This window comes from Pyxicephalus adspersus, chromosome 4 (assembly GCF_032062135.1).
Source record: "Pyxicephalus adspersus chromosome 4, UCB_Pads_2.0, whole genome shotgun sequence".
NCBI lineage: Eukaryota > Metazoa > Chordata > Amphibia > Anura > Pyxicephalidae > Pyxicephalus > Pyxicephalus adspersus.
This window is the reverse complement of record NC_092861.1, coordinates 121,432,482-121,449,504: the sequence shown is the minus strand read 5'-3', so window position 1 is coordinate 121,449,504 and position 17,023 is coordinate 121,432,482. Positions and strand designations below refer to the sequence as shown.

The following is a 17,023-nucleotide window of genomic DNA, read 5'->3' as shown; positions in this document are numbered from 1 at the left end:
TTGTTTATTATTAATAATATATATTTTTGTATTATACATCTCGGCATTTTTTTTTTATTTTGTCCTGTCGTTATAGTGTCAGCTCTGTCCATAACTAACAGAAAATGGCAGATTGGCTAGCCATGGACCAAATTTTATAGAGAGCTGGACAGATATCAATCCTGATGTCGGTTGCCCTCCTACGTGAAGACGAAAACAGGAATGCCAGTGTGGCAATGGGAAATCATTTGAGAAATCCAACCTCAAATTAGAAGTTCCAATACAAGGTTGGAATAACTCAAACCTTTAATACCAATAAATACAATAGGACATCAAGTCAAGGTGTACCACCATATAATATCAGTTTTGATGGGTCAGTCATGTTTTCTGGATTCATCTAGAGTTCCTGGATCCCCCTTTGGAAACAAAATATGGGGATACTTGTTCTGCTGGCAGGAATTATCCTATTTTTTGGGGTTTATGGCAAAAGGTATAAAGAAGTGAAGTCATGTGTGAACTGAATCTAATAGGCACTGAATACAGAATAAAGGAAGATAGTTAACACTATGCACAAGCCTACATTAAAATAGTCAATTACTCGTTAGCAAACAGCAAATTAGCATTGGTCAAACATATGTAATTATGATATTGTGTTCCTGAAGGAATGTGTAGCCTACAGTCTAGCATATACAATGCAGCAACCATAAGTATATACCATACATCACAGTGTACAGAATATGGCTGTGTACATTGTTCATTACATAATCTTGACTTTCCTGTTTCCTGTCTATGTGCTGTATGATGTGCTTTACATTGTGGAATCCTAACTAGTCAATTCAACCACCCCTTGTACTTATACATATCACACCTCCTAATTAACAACCAAACAAATTCAGTTCAGAACCCATTCAGAATGCCATTTTTATTATTAAATATATAAAAAGACAAACAACGTTAAAAATAAAAACATTCAGTGTATTCATAGTCTAGAGCAGGCATGGCAAACTACGGCCCACAGGCTGTATACGGCCCAATAGGGATGTTTCTCCGGCCCTTTGGGTGTTCTGCGGCTCTGGCCAATGCCACCCCCAGCAGGGTCAGGAGAAGGACCCCACGCTGGGGCCCTCAGATCTGAGCCTGAGATGGGGGAGTGGGCCGGCTGTGTCCCTGCACACAACGTTCAGTGGCGTCATGATGGCCCATCCTCCATTGGCACGGCCACTCTGTCAAATGTTTTTTTTCAGATTGTGGACCCCGAGTCAAAAAAATTGCCCACCCCTGGTCTAGAGTAACTTTAAAATCCCATTTGTTCTTTCTTTTGAATTGATATGGCAATGTTGCACACTGTTACACTTCTTCTCAATAACCACAAATCTCTGTGGGTATATAGTTCCTTACTCCGTATTAGGAATCTTCATTAACCAGGATTTTTTAATTTTTAGATTCAATTTTGGCAGTTTTGGAACAGATGTTTCACCAGGATGTGCTTATTTGTTAGTTACAGATTTAATGCTTATGAATCAAATATATTTTATTTATTATTAATACAATACCAGCATGATATTTAAACAGCCCTTATATAACCAATAAGAGATAAAATGTATCAAATCCATTTTGGGCCTAATGTTATGATTTGAAACCATCTGTTTGCAAAATTTTAGTCTTTTTTTAATCTTAAATTTATATTTCGGTCTTCTAGTCAAAACAGTCATCAAAATCATCAGCATCAGCATTCAGAGTCTGTGGTCTCAACATGGCTTCAATATCTGAGCTGCTGTCTTCAGATTCACCCCAAAATGCTAAAACACAAAAAAATGAAGAAACAGTGTTTTTCATACAATTCTAAATTAAATTATCTGTACAAAAATATAATAAACGGTATTAAAGCATTATTAATACAACTGACATGTATGTTAACATTCCTATATAGTACAATTTATACCATCAGACTATCTGACCAGTAAAACAAGTAGGAGAGTCCTCTGTAATATATTATTCATTGATTATTCTGTGACATTATTCTTCATAGAGGCTTCCATACATAGTTAGCTAGTCAGGCTAAAATATAAAAAAAGACAAATATTTATCTAGTATGACTAGAGACCATTCTCATTGGTCTCCTCCACCCACTTGGAGGATGGCAGGCCAAACCCCCTTCTAGGCTTCCCCTTTTTCTCTCATCTCAAGCACTGATCTACAAATTTCTTCCCTCCTGGAACCACCTATTCAATCCCCCAATCCCATTCCTCCCCCCATCATTTCTTAATCCCTACAACCACCCCTATACTAGGGACGATGCTGCCTGTGAAGGATGCCCCAACTACAAGGACTACTTATCAGATTAACACACATCTTCATGTTGCTTACTGGTCCTTACTCTTTGTCCTATCCCTTTCCCACTCATCCTAGATACAGCCTAAAGTGTATGTAAATCTTAACAATAAACAATGCTCATATGCTCCCATTTGGTCTTTTAATAAGCCAGTGAAAGATCTTTGATAAATTCAATTAAAAAAAAAAACATTGATTTTGCAAGTAAGTAGGTAAAGAAGCTGATAAATTCCTGTGCTCTCTGCCTGTATAATAGGTAGGATTATAGATTTGAGGAAAGGGGAGAGAGATAAGGAGAGGTCTGTGTTTTTTTTAAATACATTAGAAATACATTAGGCAAGGCTGATAACATGAGCTTTGGAACTTAAAGGCAAAAATAGTATTTCATGTCATAGAGGAAAGTAGAAACATACTGCAGTTCTGGCACATTTATCAAAATGTAATAGCATTTTTGAATTATTTTTCACTAGCACCACGTTGAAAGGGATACTAAATGCAGAGATTATTAAATATGTGTTTTTTTTCAATCAAACTTACCCACTTTTCACCTATTTTAATGCATTTGCTCTAACCTTGTACATTACTGTAGACTGTCACACTTGGGGGGACAGGGCCAATAGGGGGCACTAAGCACAGAAATGGTGTGAGCCCTGAGAAACGCCAAGGTGCAGAGTCTAAGCAGTAACCAGGCCTACTCCAGAGCCTCTAGTGGTGAGGATGTTGCGCTGCTGGTTACTGCCAGATTGCGGTCCATGGGAACACCTAGGTGGGCAGGATGATCGGTACCAAATCACTAAGCAGCAGAAGGCCAGGGTCAAGGCCAGCAGCAAACGAGGTCAGGTCACAAGCCAGGGGACAAATACCAGGAATGCAGGAAAAAGACACCAATGACACAGGGGTCACTGCAGACACAGGGAACACAGGAGACACTGGAAGCAACAGAGACAGAGAGGAACACTGGGACAGCACACAAAATTGGCTGGGAAACAACAGACTGGGCAACAAGGGTTACACAGGAGCTGGACAGGGTAAACATTGAATTAACCAACAGGTGTACAGAAACTGCTCAGCAGAGCTAAGGGGCTCGGACTAGTGGGGACACGTTGCCTGAACGCTGAGTGCTGTGTCTGAGCTAGCTAAATAGCCAGGGATGATTAGGAGGCTATTTCCTGATTGGCCGGCAGGATGGGCAAAACACATAAAGTATGGGAGCAGAGGCACGCCCAGGGTCAGAACTGCCCGCATGCGCAGGAGAGAGGTGTCTGCACTTTGGTGAGTAAGAAGTAAGTGTGACATAGACACATGGTATTTGTAGCATCCCTTCACCTGAGCTTTGATGTATTTTGACCTTTTATTGTCAATGTTCTATTCAATCAATATCAATTTCATGTGATATATATATTCATTGTACCAAAAAAACAAACTAACAATCTAGAAAGCACCACTTGACTTCTAGGTTTGATTCCTACAATTTGATTGTTAAGCAAATTGGTTAAATAAGGACCACAGTAAAGAGCCAGTCTGCAGAGCTGTGAATGTGCAGTGAGTGCCTGCAAGACCCAGGTAAAGGACAGAGCATGTGGAAAGTTGCACAGGATGGAGTTAAAAAGATTGCAGAAGAGATGTGGTGCTGCTTACACTGTACATTTCCTGTACATTGTACTCATCGGAGAGCTGGTTGTAAGCCAAAGCTGACTTTTGCACTGCAGTTCAGCTTTACCCCTGTATTGTGCTTCCACTTATTATTGCTAAATACACTTCTCTTCCCTGCTTACCATTATTCCTAGAGTCACTTTTTATTATAAGCTTACTGTCGAGTATGCAATAACAATGTACTGAACTTTCATAATAACAACTGAACAATAATACTTCAATTATCTATTACTATTCAGTGTCTATTATCCTTTACTGTAACCTTCCCATTTGTGGTTGGTGAATCTTTTACATTTCTCACAAAACATACATTCAACCTTTACAGTGCACTCCATGTTCTCCTTGTGTTTTGTACACCTTTTGTGAACCATAATTCTTTATTACACAGAACTTTAACTCCTGTGTACCTTTTCCTTTTACTGTATATTAACAATTTACTTTGCCCTTACTGTATATTAACAATTTACTTTGCCCTTCCCCATTCATTCAAAGTACATCCCAATATCCCTAACTATGTTTTGATGAATGGAAGAGAGACACAAAAATCATTAGAAAAAAAGGAATTAAAAAAATACAGTGAACTGTTTACACTCAAGTATAAACCTAGTGCATAAAATGTGTCTGTCAATGATAACATTCAAAAACATAATCAACAGGAATGCCAATACAATTAACAGGAATAAGTATATTCATGGCAGTGTTCTCCCCAGAATTTCTTTTTAGCTGGGTGGTCAAAAAGTAGGCAGTGCAACACACAGAAGTTTTGTGTTCCTAGTTGCCTGTACCATAGGTAACTAGTACCCCTATAAATCTGGCCATATTCTACCGCGCTCTTTCTATTATGTCCCAACTGTCCAGTGTCCTTTTATTGTGACCCAACTGGTAGGCTTTTACAGGCATTTTCAAGTAGATTTTGTTTTCTTTTTTTAATGAAATTGCATGGAAAAGAGCTTGCAGATGGTGCTGCCCAAGAAGGACATACAAAATTAACCACTTGTTCCAAAGTTATCTATTTTTTGGAAGAAGTTAAACTGTTAATGTGAACTAAGCCTTATAAAGTAAACCTACATATTTGTACACCGGGGCTTTTCTGTGAACAACAAATAGTGATCTGTAAGGCCGCCTGTATTCACTGACAGTTATCTCTAGCCCAGCCCTGGTTGTCTCATGCAGACAGGTGGCTACTGAAAAGAGATGGGGGGGGGGTGCGCCCTGATAAAAGGAGCTAAAAAACTGTGCAGTGTGTTACTTGTCAAACACTTATTTAAGGGGAAAACAATTAAAACCACATTGGCTCAGACTTCAAATATTTTTTCCACCCTTTTTAAAGGTAAAAATATTTTGTACTTTGGAGTTGGTTATGGTAATCCTATATTCAAGGCTTGGCCACTAGATGATTCTCTGTCCTTAGGTATGTAACAAACCATTTAATAATCTGATAGCAAGAGGTATGCTAACCTCCTGGACCAGCTGAAGGAGGCAATTAAGATGAAACGCCGTGGAAAGTTGAGCAAAGGGATCTATTTTTTGCAGGACAATGCACCTGCGCACACGTCAAACGTTGTGGCTGCCAAAATGAACACCCTGGGTTTCCAATTGGTCCACCATCACCCCTACTCACCTGACTGGGCTCCTTTGAGCTTTTATCTATTCCCAAATTTGAAAAAACACCTGAAGGGGCAACGTTTTGAGGACATTTCTGACGTCAAAGATGCTGCTGAGAGCGGGTTTGCGGCCCAACCAAAGGAATTTTATTTGAACAGTCTAAAAAAGCTGCAACTACGCTGTACCAAGTGCATCAGTCTCAGGGGGGAAAATGTTGAATAAATGTGTTATTTCAAAGCCAGGAACTTATCAGCACCCCCTCATACTTTAGTATATAGGGAATAGGTATATTTATCAGTAACAAATGAGTTGATATCATCATCTGTTATTTAAACCTATTCTCTCCCCTTTGGGTCAACAGACTATGTTCATGGAACAGATTCCTCCTACCATCCTTTGCCCCAAAAACTTTCAGTCCTTGTAAGAGCTTGGATATTTACAGATAGAAAAAGCATATAAATGTGCACACTTCAAAAGCTTCTATCCAATGACATTTAAATGTTTTTAGTTTTAGGGTAATAAAGGTGTGTATTGGTTCAGTAAAATAATTCTTGTAACAATTAACAGTATTATATTAAATAATAATTATATATTGAAATTAAAACGTGGAGAAATGTAATAAATTGAGTTTATAAAAAGATGACTATTGTTTACATATTACATGTATTATTTTGAGTTTTAATATATTCTTGGATCTACAAGCAAGAGATACCAGTTGGATTTGATCCCCATCTGAACCATTAGTTGAAATCAGCATAATTCATCAAAATAAAAGGGAATCAAATTATTCCAGCTCATTTTCTATAGACTGCTGTCATTGCCTGTTCACTTACAGCATGCTGCAGAGTAGGAGCCCTTCTCTCTGTATATAGGCACTGGTCTCTCTACAAAAGTCAGATCCGTCAGTGCAATTAGCAGGGAGCATGAATTTTGCCAATTGCAATACCTTTCTTTTAGCATTAGGCATGTTAGACCTTTGCAGATAGTTTTCGCACTGATGTATCAGGAATGTACTGAACAGTTTATTATTCATCTACTATGTATGTATGCTTTTTAAAAGCTTCATGTATAGTTGTTTATTACACATACATGATGGCACACTTCTGTGCTCATTACGTATCTAAAATATTGCACTCCCTGTGTGGCTGATATCCCATCTTAAAGCGGAACCAAACACGTTGGTGGGTGATGAGCTTCTGCCATAATCAGCAAGCATGCTGTGCATACCATAAGCAGTAATCACTGCATCCTAAGGAGCGGTCATTTTTAATGCCTCCATGGAGGACTTCCCTGCAGATGGTGATCTTCTTTATTCATTGGATGATGTAACTCTAAGCTACATGGCGCATGCCCTTCCCTTCTGCAATAAGCTTTCTTTCCTGCCTGATCCCTCAGTTCAATTGTCAAATTTGCTGAGCTGCACATGCACTGCAATGTGATGGCCGGCACATCGCGGCTTCCGCTGCAGGTGCCAGGACTGTGTGAACTGCACAGAAGGTCCCAACCCATCCAATCGATGTGGCCAAAGATCAAAACAAAAAAGAGGAGAGGGGAGAAGTAAAAGTTACTATGCCTATCATGAATAATTTGCAAAAGTCTACACACAATAAAAAATTTAAGCCAACATGAAAAAACCAGGTATTTACAAAAGTGCATTATGCAAACATTGCAATGTGAATTGAAAACATATTGCCTACAGAAAATAATTGAATTTTCATTAAAACCTTCATACAGCTATTTACTATTTTTTTTTGCATGTAAAATGATAGGATGGGTCTGTTTATTTTGCACCTTAAAACCTGAGAAAATGATAGCATGTAAGAAAGTTTTTTCCCCTGTAGCATCTTATCATGGAGACAAGCAGAGAATTACCTTGTGAAAGCAAAATGATAGTGTTGTTGTAAGGTCACACTTGTATGAATTGGAAAATAACCAGGAAACTGCTGAATACAATACATGGGAGCATGTCACTCAAATAGCTGCACTATTATCCCACTGAGATTACAAAGAATACGGCTGAGCTCGTAGCAAAGAACTGTGTCCCTTACAATTAGGTCAGGATAACATGAAATGTTACTACCCTTGGAGACTGATGATAGACGTTTGATAGTAATTGTGTTTAGGGAACTATTTTAAATCCGTAGAAAGCAAAGGTATGAGCTGAAATGTGGGCAGAATGGAATTCAGGGACAGATATTCAATGCCAGGAAAATGAAATCATTTTTTCTTCACCTTTACAATGCTGTCTCAACATGAGGCATTTAAATACATAAAAAGAATTTAGCAATAGAGTCACCGCAGTAAATGGCTTCTTTTATATATCCATGCTATTATTTTAAACGGATAAAAATTCTAATGTTATTGGTAAACAAAGGAAAACAATGAAAAATTCAAACATTTAACATTAAATTTATTTATATTGAAAAGAATTACCTTTAGACTTTATTTTGGGTGCGCCTTTATTGAATGCTGTGCTTGTCATAGGTTCTGGCACAGTAGTCAGGTTTTCTCTTCTGTAAAAAAAAATATATAGAAAGGTATTATCAATGACCAGGTTCCAGGTCCATTATCCAGGCCAATAACTATGATCAGTGCCTTCCTGTAAAAGAAAGACTCACAAACCAACACACATTGAATGTTACTGCTGCCGAATGTCTTTTAAAGGATTTACAATAAATTTATCAATACAATAGATTTATCAAGTGGCAAAACCCTAAAAAGAACACCTGATTTAAAACAGCTAAATACATTCTAAATGCATCAAAGTTATACATAATGACCGGGTTCCTAAACCCTCTATAAGTTCCAAATACCACAAAATAGGGATATTTGTTTAAAAAAAAGGCACAGACACCAGTCTTTCACACTGATTTTTATTGATGTAAATCAGTATTTCTCAACCAGGGTTCCACCTCCAGAGGTTGCTAGGGATTCTTTAAAACTGACCTATCACCACAATTCTTACTTTATATAGAAGGGTAGATAACTCCTCTATGTAAAGTAAAAATGTGTTTTGTTTTTTTTTCATTAAATGCTTTAAAAAAAAAAAAAAAGGCTAAGTCCCTCCTCCTCAGTCTTTATTGCCGTGGCGGTAAAGACTGAATGGGAGCACAGAGCCTCCTGGGATACATACGTCACGAATCTCAGGAGGATTCGGGCTGCTCATTCTGCGCAGAAGGAGCTTTTCAGTCATTGAAAAAATAATGTGCAGTGAGATCGGCAATTTTTTTTTTACAGCACTACAGCAGGCTACACCACCCAATCTCGTAAATGCACCTGCGAGAACAGGTGACAAAGCCAAAAGAAAAAAGATGGCAGGGTCGAAGCATGAAACCAGAACAACGCTGGACTGTATGGAAGACAGCTCCAGAGGGATCTGTAGAAGCAAAGGTAAGTGATTTTTTCTTTCTTTTTACTTTAGTTCTGCATCAGGCAATGGGATATTTGATTTGTTTAACTAATACTAGTGATAATTTTTTTTTTTAAAACATTCTTTCCATATTTTTTTAGGGGTATGGGGTGGGGGGTGGAACAGATACTAGTGATATTTTTGACTATCTATAAGTATGACATTCTTCCCACAGACCACCACACTAACATACTGTAAGCTGTGAAAGGTTCCTCCATGTTAAAAAGTCCAATAAAGACTATTAGAATGTGTCTCCATTTGTCCTAGGCAGAACGGCACATGGATTTGGGCATTGTAATCTGGGATTCCAGAACTAAGAAACCTTCAGAAAAGAAGCCACAGTCTGAGTAGAAAATGTTGGTCTCTGCCAGCATGCTGCAAAAAGAAACCATTTCCTTTTGTGTTTCCAGTGACAGTAATTTTATGTCTATCTGATGTCTGTGCGGGGTTTAAGGAGCGGGGCAGTGGACATCGAGGATTGGTTCTTTGAGAAAAGAACTGCAACCATTTACTAGGACATACGCAGCAAGAAAAGGTGTATATTAGAAACATATCAGAGTGAAGTATACTGACTGTATTGTAAGGGTTTAGAGGTACATACTGGTAAGATAAAGAGCCTAACACTGTTCCTAGATCAGCGGATGTTTCATTTTTTTCAATTGTTACATATTTTTTATGAATAAGAACTTGGTTGCAAATTTTTGTGCTTTAATGTAATCTTGTATTTTGATTATATAAATAATAAATAGAAGTCTTAGCAGCCATGTTACATTTAAGCAAATGTTTGTATTTTCACTAAATGAAGCCTATTGGCTGTACAGGGCAGCATGGTGGCTCAGAGGTTAGTGCTTTGGCCTTTGCATCGCTAGGTCCCAGGTTTGAATCTCGGCCAGGACACTATCTGCATGGAGTTTGCAGGTTCTGCCTGGGTTTCCTCATGGTACTCCAGTTTCCTCCAACATCCTAATAAACATGCAATTAGGTTAATTGGCTCCCCTCCAAAAATGATGTTCAACTGTAATAATGATATATGATTATGGTAGAGACATTAGATTGAGAGCCCCTTTGAGGGACAGCTAGTGACATGACTATGGACTTTGTACAGTGCTGCGTAATATGATGGCGCTATATAAATACTGTGTAATGATAAGTTTATTTAATTTAAATTACAAGATGAAAGTTCATTGCTTGGGTAACTAATTTGGGTACAAAAGTCCTTACACTATAGAGCAATGTTTAACACGGGGGAACCCTTAAAATATACTTTCAGGTCTTAAGGAACCCCTGTTATAATTACTATATCCACAGCTCATAGTACAACAGTGTGGTGGTCAGTAGGAAGAATGTCTCCTACATTATTGGTCAGTGGGAAGAATGTCATCCTTACAGATAGCCAAAAAAATCATTGGTGTCAGTTAATCTGCCCTGGGAGTCACAAACAGGTCATTGGTCAAAGAAACCCCTGACAACATCTGTAATATCCCCTCTTCAGCATTACAGGACTGCAGTTTTATCTGAACAGCTCCTCATGTTCTGATGAAAAACACAACAAACTTGTTATAGGATACAGAAATGTATAGTTAGATCTCCTGTTAGGTCTTTATTGCTTTCTAAACTGCAGCCATTCACTCTCAATGTTTCAGAATGTTATAATGTTTTAACAAAACAGGGGACATTTTTCAATATAGACTCTTGTTCAATTGTGTAGCCACTTTTCCTGACTTTAGGGAGGTTACCCTCACTTTCCTGTTCCAACGGAAATGGGCAAAATCTCCACAAAACTCTCTGTGACACATAGAGCAATATAAATTGATGGGTTTTAACTACTTTTTTTTTTTTTTGTAATGTAAAGGGATGTTAAACTTGCATGAAAAGTAGGCTTGAATAAAAGCCCTAATCCTTAAAGGAGCCTAAACAATGTCCACTGAGGGCCAAATCTACTTAAAGCAGCAGTTTGCGTCCCTTGTGTGTGCCGGGGATTCGCAGGAATTATGTTATCGTGGCCGAGCCAATCAAGATGTCAGAGATTGTTTCCAGCAAGAAAGAGAAGGAAGATGGTGGTGCCTTGTGATGGAATGAGCATAGGAAAGTCCAGGAGCCTTCATCCCACTTTATTCTTTGAGGAAACGGTCATTATAACTTTCCTAAATACCCTAAAAACTCAACCAATCAGAGAGCTCCATTTGCCATTTACAGCATTAGCAATGCAATGCAATAAAGCCTGACCAGCTTACAGTGTTGCCCTTCCCTGCCAGACTGAATGCTGATGTACAGGGGATTATGGGAGGATAGTACAAAGAAAATTTTAATGAATACATAACTGGAATAAATGGGGGGGTTGTTTATTTTTGCCTTCACATTGATTTTATCTCTGCTCAGCTGATCACAGCTTATTTAAGCACAATAGAATGTTTTAACACAATGCAATAAACCAGCTATTTATTACAGGAGCTCCTAATAATGAAAACTGATCTGTAAAGTTCCAATGAATTGTAGGTCTATATGAAAAAAATGCAGGCTCTTACCAGCCTTTGATCTAGCTTCATGCATATGAAGTAGGGGCCGAGATTGCTTACAAATGTCTCTCCTATTGTCCAAAGAGCTGTCTCTATTCACTTTGACAGACAGAAATGATTTTGATCTTCTGTGTCCAGCCTGTCTGCTGTTTAGCATATAGCAAAGGCTTAGACTAGCAAAAAATATTTATCCATGTATTCCTCCATCTTGATTTTAGTTTGGACCACCACCACTGGTATGTAATAAATCAGCCTTTATTATTACAAGGAAAAATAGACAGCATTGCCAGCTACTTGGTAAATTATAGAGAGAATTGCAGGGAGACTTTATACAAATGGACCTGGTTATAAAAACGTCTGGTTGGTGTTCTGATTGTCTTCCTTTAATAACTTCCAAATCACTAACCTAGAACGAGGATGCAGATCGGGGGTTTAAGTAATTCCCTTACAAGTTGTGTGCTAGAATGTCTGGTAACATGTTGCGTTTGTAACATTGGTTAACATTTCCAGAAATGTAAATTGTTTGTGTTCTCTATTGTGGATGCATCCACTTGGCCCTACATTATTAAAGGACACAGTAGTGACATACAGATTGGTGAGTAGCAATCAGGATGTCTAAAACAAGCACATTCAAGAACTGGTGATCATTCATTGAAAATGGCGTGAGAACAGGTGAGAACAATATTGCCATTTTTAAGGAGGATTTGACAGATTAGCCCTTTGTAAAGTGACCCCCTTTCTCACAGGCATCAATCAGCTTTACATTGCTTTAATTTGTGTTTCTTTGACTTGCTTTATGTTTTTAAGCTGGCCTCACTCAATTTTGTTTGATGGCGGTGCAATTTTTTAAATGGATTTCAGTTGTGCCATATAAACTTGACCATAAACAGAGATTTGTATCCCCTCATAATACCATTGAAAACTAATCTTGGTTTATACTCTGGTCACACCTGTTAAAGACGTGTCATTATATAAAGTGTGTAACAAACTCATCTGAGACAAGAGACATGAGTTTGTTACACACTTTACATAAGACGTTGTCAACCTTTTCGGACCTACAGATCACTAAATGCATGGACTTCAGACCACACTTGCGTGGGGAGCCGGGTGTCACTCAAAACGGAAGAAATTTCCCCAGAGTGAGGTCATGATGCCAGAACCCGGCCACTCTCCCATCGTGGAGACACAACCCGCCCACTTCCCTGAGCTTGCAAACCGCATGGGGGACATGGTCGGCGGCTCTGGCCGGTGCGCCCCAGAGCCGCCGACCACCAAAGATTTCTGCTGCTTTACATCATGGCACATCGCCATCTGCTGGTGGCCAACAATAATGCACAAAAGATAATTTCAGAGCAAGTGACTCATTATACCCAAATCAAAAGCACAAAATGATTTACCCTGTCAAAAAGACAGCGATACAATGAAATTTAAATTTTTACCCTTTTTTTAAATGTTTTAAAAACTACACTCCATGGATTCTTTACTATTCCTATTCATGTTAATTTTATTGGAATTTTTGTAGATTACAGCTTTGAATGTTGGCATTGATGGCCACATTTTGTGCCCTATGTTTATACTCATGCCAAGGCATTTTTCTGGGTATTTTCAGAAAAAAAAACTTTTATATTATTTTATATTTGTAACCTTGTATATTCTAGTATATACGGTATGTATCTTTACCTTCATGTTGTAACACCTGTTACAAATATAAGGGGACCTTACTAGAGTAAGGTCTTACTAGAACCTGATTCCCTGCATCCTATATCTTTAGTTTGTTGTATTGAATTTGTTCTATTATCTCCCTGTATAGGTGTAAGCCACAGTAGTGAAAACTGCCAAAATGCAGAATCTCCCTATTCTTCTATCCAGCCTTGCGAAATAAAGTAATGGAATAAAAATGTTTTCCATAGGAAAGGGCCGGAAGGGCCACTAGTGGGGTATTGTTTATCCTAATTATGTGAAGCTTAACAGCTGTGTTTCCAAGAGAATATGCTACCTAGCTGTTTTCATTCAGCTGCAAACTCTGCACTTTTCACTTAGCCACAGTGTTGCACCTCGGGGAAAACCTGTTAAGTCCTTATTACATTATATTACTCTCTTACTAACATTACCTTATTCTTTCTTGCAATCGCTCTTTTGGATTCACTTAAGCATTTTTTAGTAATCATAAATACTTGCCAAAAACACTTTGGGTATATGATAGTCACTGGGCAGTAATTGACTTATTTCCAAAGAAATTGAAGTAGCAATATCAGGTGAAACTGGACATGAATTCTTACAACCAGAAATAACCCCATTTGAATCCCACATTAGATACTTTTATATACACATATATTTATATACAACTTTATAGTACTGATACTCATACAGTTTTTATGGTCCATCTAACATTCAACTATTTATCTATTAAACCAATATGAATTTATTGTATGATTGCAATGATATAAATCTTTTTGAAAAATGTTCTTTGTACTTTTCTGCGCTTTTTTGAACAGTTCTAGCTAAGGGTCTCAACCTCTGCCCTGAAGAAGTCATTTGGTGAAACACGTCAGGGTTTAAACTGTATTTTCTGCTAAAACTTTAAAAAAGTATCCTAGGTGGAGGATCAATAATCCCATGATGTTAATGGAATAGACCCAAACTCTTGTACTATGTGAACCAAAACTGTAGGAAACATATTGGTGTTATATATAAATAATACAATTAATTTTGTTTTGCCGCAAATAAAACCCCTGCTTTCTTGTTCTTATTTTAATTTGATGTACTTCCTAAGGGGGCGGCCTCCATATGAACACACAATAAGACACCCAGGGAGGAAAAATGAACTCTTTACTCATAATTTGAAAAATGACATCTTCTGTCTCGTCTACAACATTCTTTTGTGCCTGTTTTCAAATTTACTGCACAATCGTAGCGTACATTCTTGGCGTGCTTTGGTGCTGGTATAAATTAACTCTCGTGTCTGGCAAGTCAAAGCAGTGTGACAAGGCCAAACAGGCTGCAGAAGGTAAGGTGAGTATAGTTCAGCTTTAAAGGAATGTTCACACATTTCAATAATACATATCATTTCTACATCTCTGGTCATTTTGTATCTAAATGGAAAAAAAAATACTTTTTATTTGAAGTTGTAATCAACTATGATCTTGTAAAATTACTAAAATTCCTTCTTCTTTGATATACTGGTGTTACTTTGTTAATAGACAGAACTAGATTTCTTTTTTTCCTGCTCATGGGACCAGTTCTCTGTTACATTTTTTAACTTCTCCTTGACATACACTTGTGCTATATACATAAGGCAAAGCAACGTGTTTGTTTCATGTCAGTTGCACATACCTTCCCTCTTATACTGCTAACAAAGAAATACCCAATGTGAATGTGGTTCACTCCAGTGACAAAGCTGACACATGATGATTGGCACCGCGCTGAAAATTGGGAGTCAGGAGACCTTAAACCTGTGTACAGCCTGCTTGGAGCAATTGGGAGCTTACAAAGAGATGTAGTTCCTTGCTTCGGGCAGTGGAACAGAATGATAGGAACAGGGATGAGGACATTAAAGTTTCAATGTCCTGCATATACAAAGAACAAGATCACTTTAAGTTAAACCTGTAATGAGAGAAATATTTAGCAGTTAACTGATAAAAAAAAATGCCAGTCTACCAGCCTTGAAGTTATTCGAAACCTCTACCCATCCAGTCACCATCCAGAATTTACCATGCTGCAAATATAGTCGGACAAAAGTCACATTTTCTGATGCTGGTTACAGGTAAGTGATGTATGAAAATTACTGACAGAAAGTAAATAATTATCTTTAGAAAGAGGGTACAGCAAGGAAGCCACCATGCTTCTGTTAGAAAAGGCTTACTTTTGGTTTTGGTTTAAAGATACCAATACATTTTTTTATTGCAGGACCCAGCACAAGAATTGTTTTCCTCATCCGAGCTTCAGGTGTTGTCTCTCTGCTATTCATCTATATGTGCTGAATCACTGCTGAACTAAGCTGCATGTTCATATTAGAAAAAACTTCTTGAATGCAACCTCTAATGCCTCCCCTTCCCAAAAAGCCTATACTTTAAAAGTTGGGGGTGGAATGGATGGCTTTGTGGCTAGTACTCTCTTCTCTTTAGCAGTGTGATATGTATGGTTTCAGCAGCAATATCAAAGTGCATTGCCTGCAGATGGGTGTGAACAGGATGTGAAATAATAATATAAATACAAGAATAAAATTAAAGAGTTTATCAAAAACAATGTATGCTTTACACTTTCAACTAATTAACATCTTGGTAATTAGAACACATTTCACAGCTTCACCATGTGACAGTTAAACTAAGAAAAAGTTTTCAAGCTTTTTGTGTCAAACTAAACTTTGTTAGAATTATAAAGTTTTTTTTTTTATTATTCTAAATTCACATAGCGACTAGCTTTCTATGGCATCAGTGGCTGAAGTTTGGAAGATGCATGCAGATAAAAAAAAAACTGGAACTCCTGATATGCATAATTATCCAAAACCAATGAAATGAAAATAGAAAAAAAATTCCACAGAATCCTAGCTAGTAAACGAGTACATTCATAAGGAAAGGCCTCATAATTCTTCAAAACATAACTTTAATAAATATGTTCAAAAGAGATGCAGGATTGCAATTGTCCATATGTTTTTTATTAGTTAAGTAAATTTGTGTTTGTCCCCCTATGTGACCTACAGATCAATATACATTTTAAAAGGCATACACATAAACATTTAATTTTAATTTTTTTCATTATTTTCTATATAGAATTAGAAAAGTATTGCATGTTATATATTATATTGAAATGCAATAATTTGGAACACAATCAGGAGTAACACAAAAAAATAAACCACATGAGATTGCCATCTAATGGCAATTAATATGAACTGCAAGCATGAATTTTTAGAGCAGTGCAAGCATCCTATTCAACCCATGGCTAAAACTAACTGTATAACACTCAGCTGTGCAAGTGGTATTCCTGTTGTGCACCCAGCATACAACTTTATATTTATTAAAGCACTATAGGTTTCATTTAAACTATTACAAACACATTTAAAAATACAAATGTAAAAAGTTACATAGAGGAATATAAATTTTACTTATTACTATTATTAATCGTGACTTTTATAGCGCAAACATATTACAAACATATTAGTGCTGTACATTGAATAGGGGTTGCAAATGACATACAGATAGTGACTGTGACACAGGAGGAGGGGAGGACCCTGCCACGAAGAGCTTACAATCTAGGAGGTGGGGAAAGTATCACACACAATAGGATGGGCGATATGTAGTGGTGGGAAATAGTGGGAGTTTAGGAGACAGAAGAAGATGCATAGGAAAATTTGAAAAGATGGGTTTTGAGAGCTTTTAAATGAGCAGAAAGTAGGAACAAGCTGAATAGGACGAGGAAGACCATTCCAGAGAATAGGGGCTCTAGAAAAGTCCTGGAGCCGTGCGTGTGAGGAGGTTAAGAGTAAGGAAGTCATTAGTAGGTCATTGGAGGAGCAGGGAGAGCGGCAGGGGGA

The 17,023-nt window shown here is 37.6% G+C and overlaps 1 protein-coding gene across 1 annotated transcript in view; it reads right to left on the bottom strand.

The window, feature by feature from the left end:
• Positions 1-886: 886 nt before the first annotated feature.
• Positions 887-17,023, bottom strand: part of KIZ (kizuna centrosomal protein) — an 85,361-nt gene continuing 69,224 nt past the window's right edge. Inside the window, exons 13-14 of the mRNA XM_072409500.1 lie at positions 8,002-8,081; positions 887-1,778 (exon numbers count right to left, since the gene is read on the bottom strand). Coding sequence (XP_072265601.1) covers positions 1,675-1,778; positions 8,002-8,081 — 184 coding nt within the window. The 3' untranslated portion in view covers positions 887-1,674. The remainder of the gene's footprint in view (positions 1,779-8,001; positions 8,082-17,023) is intronic.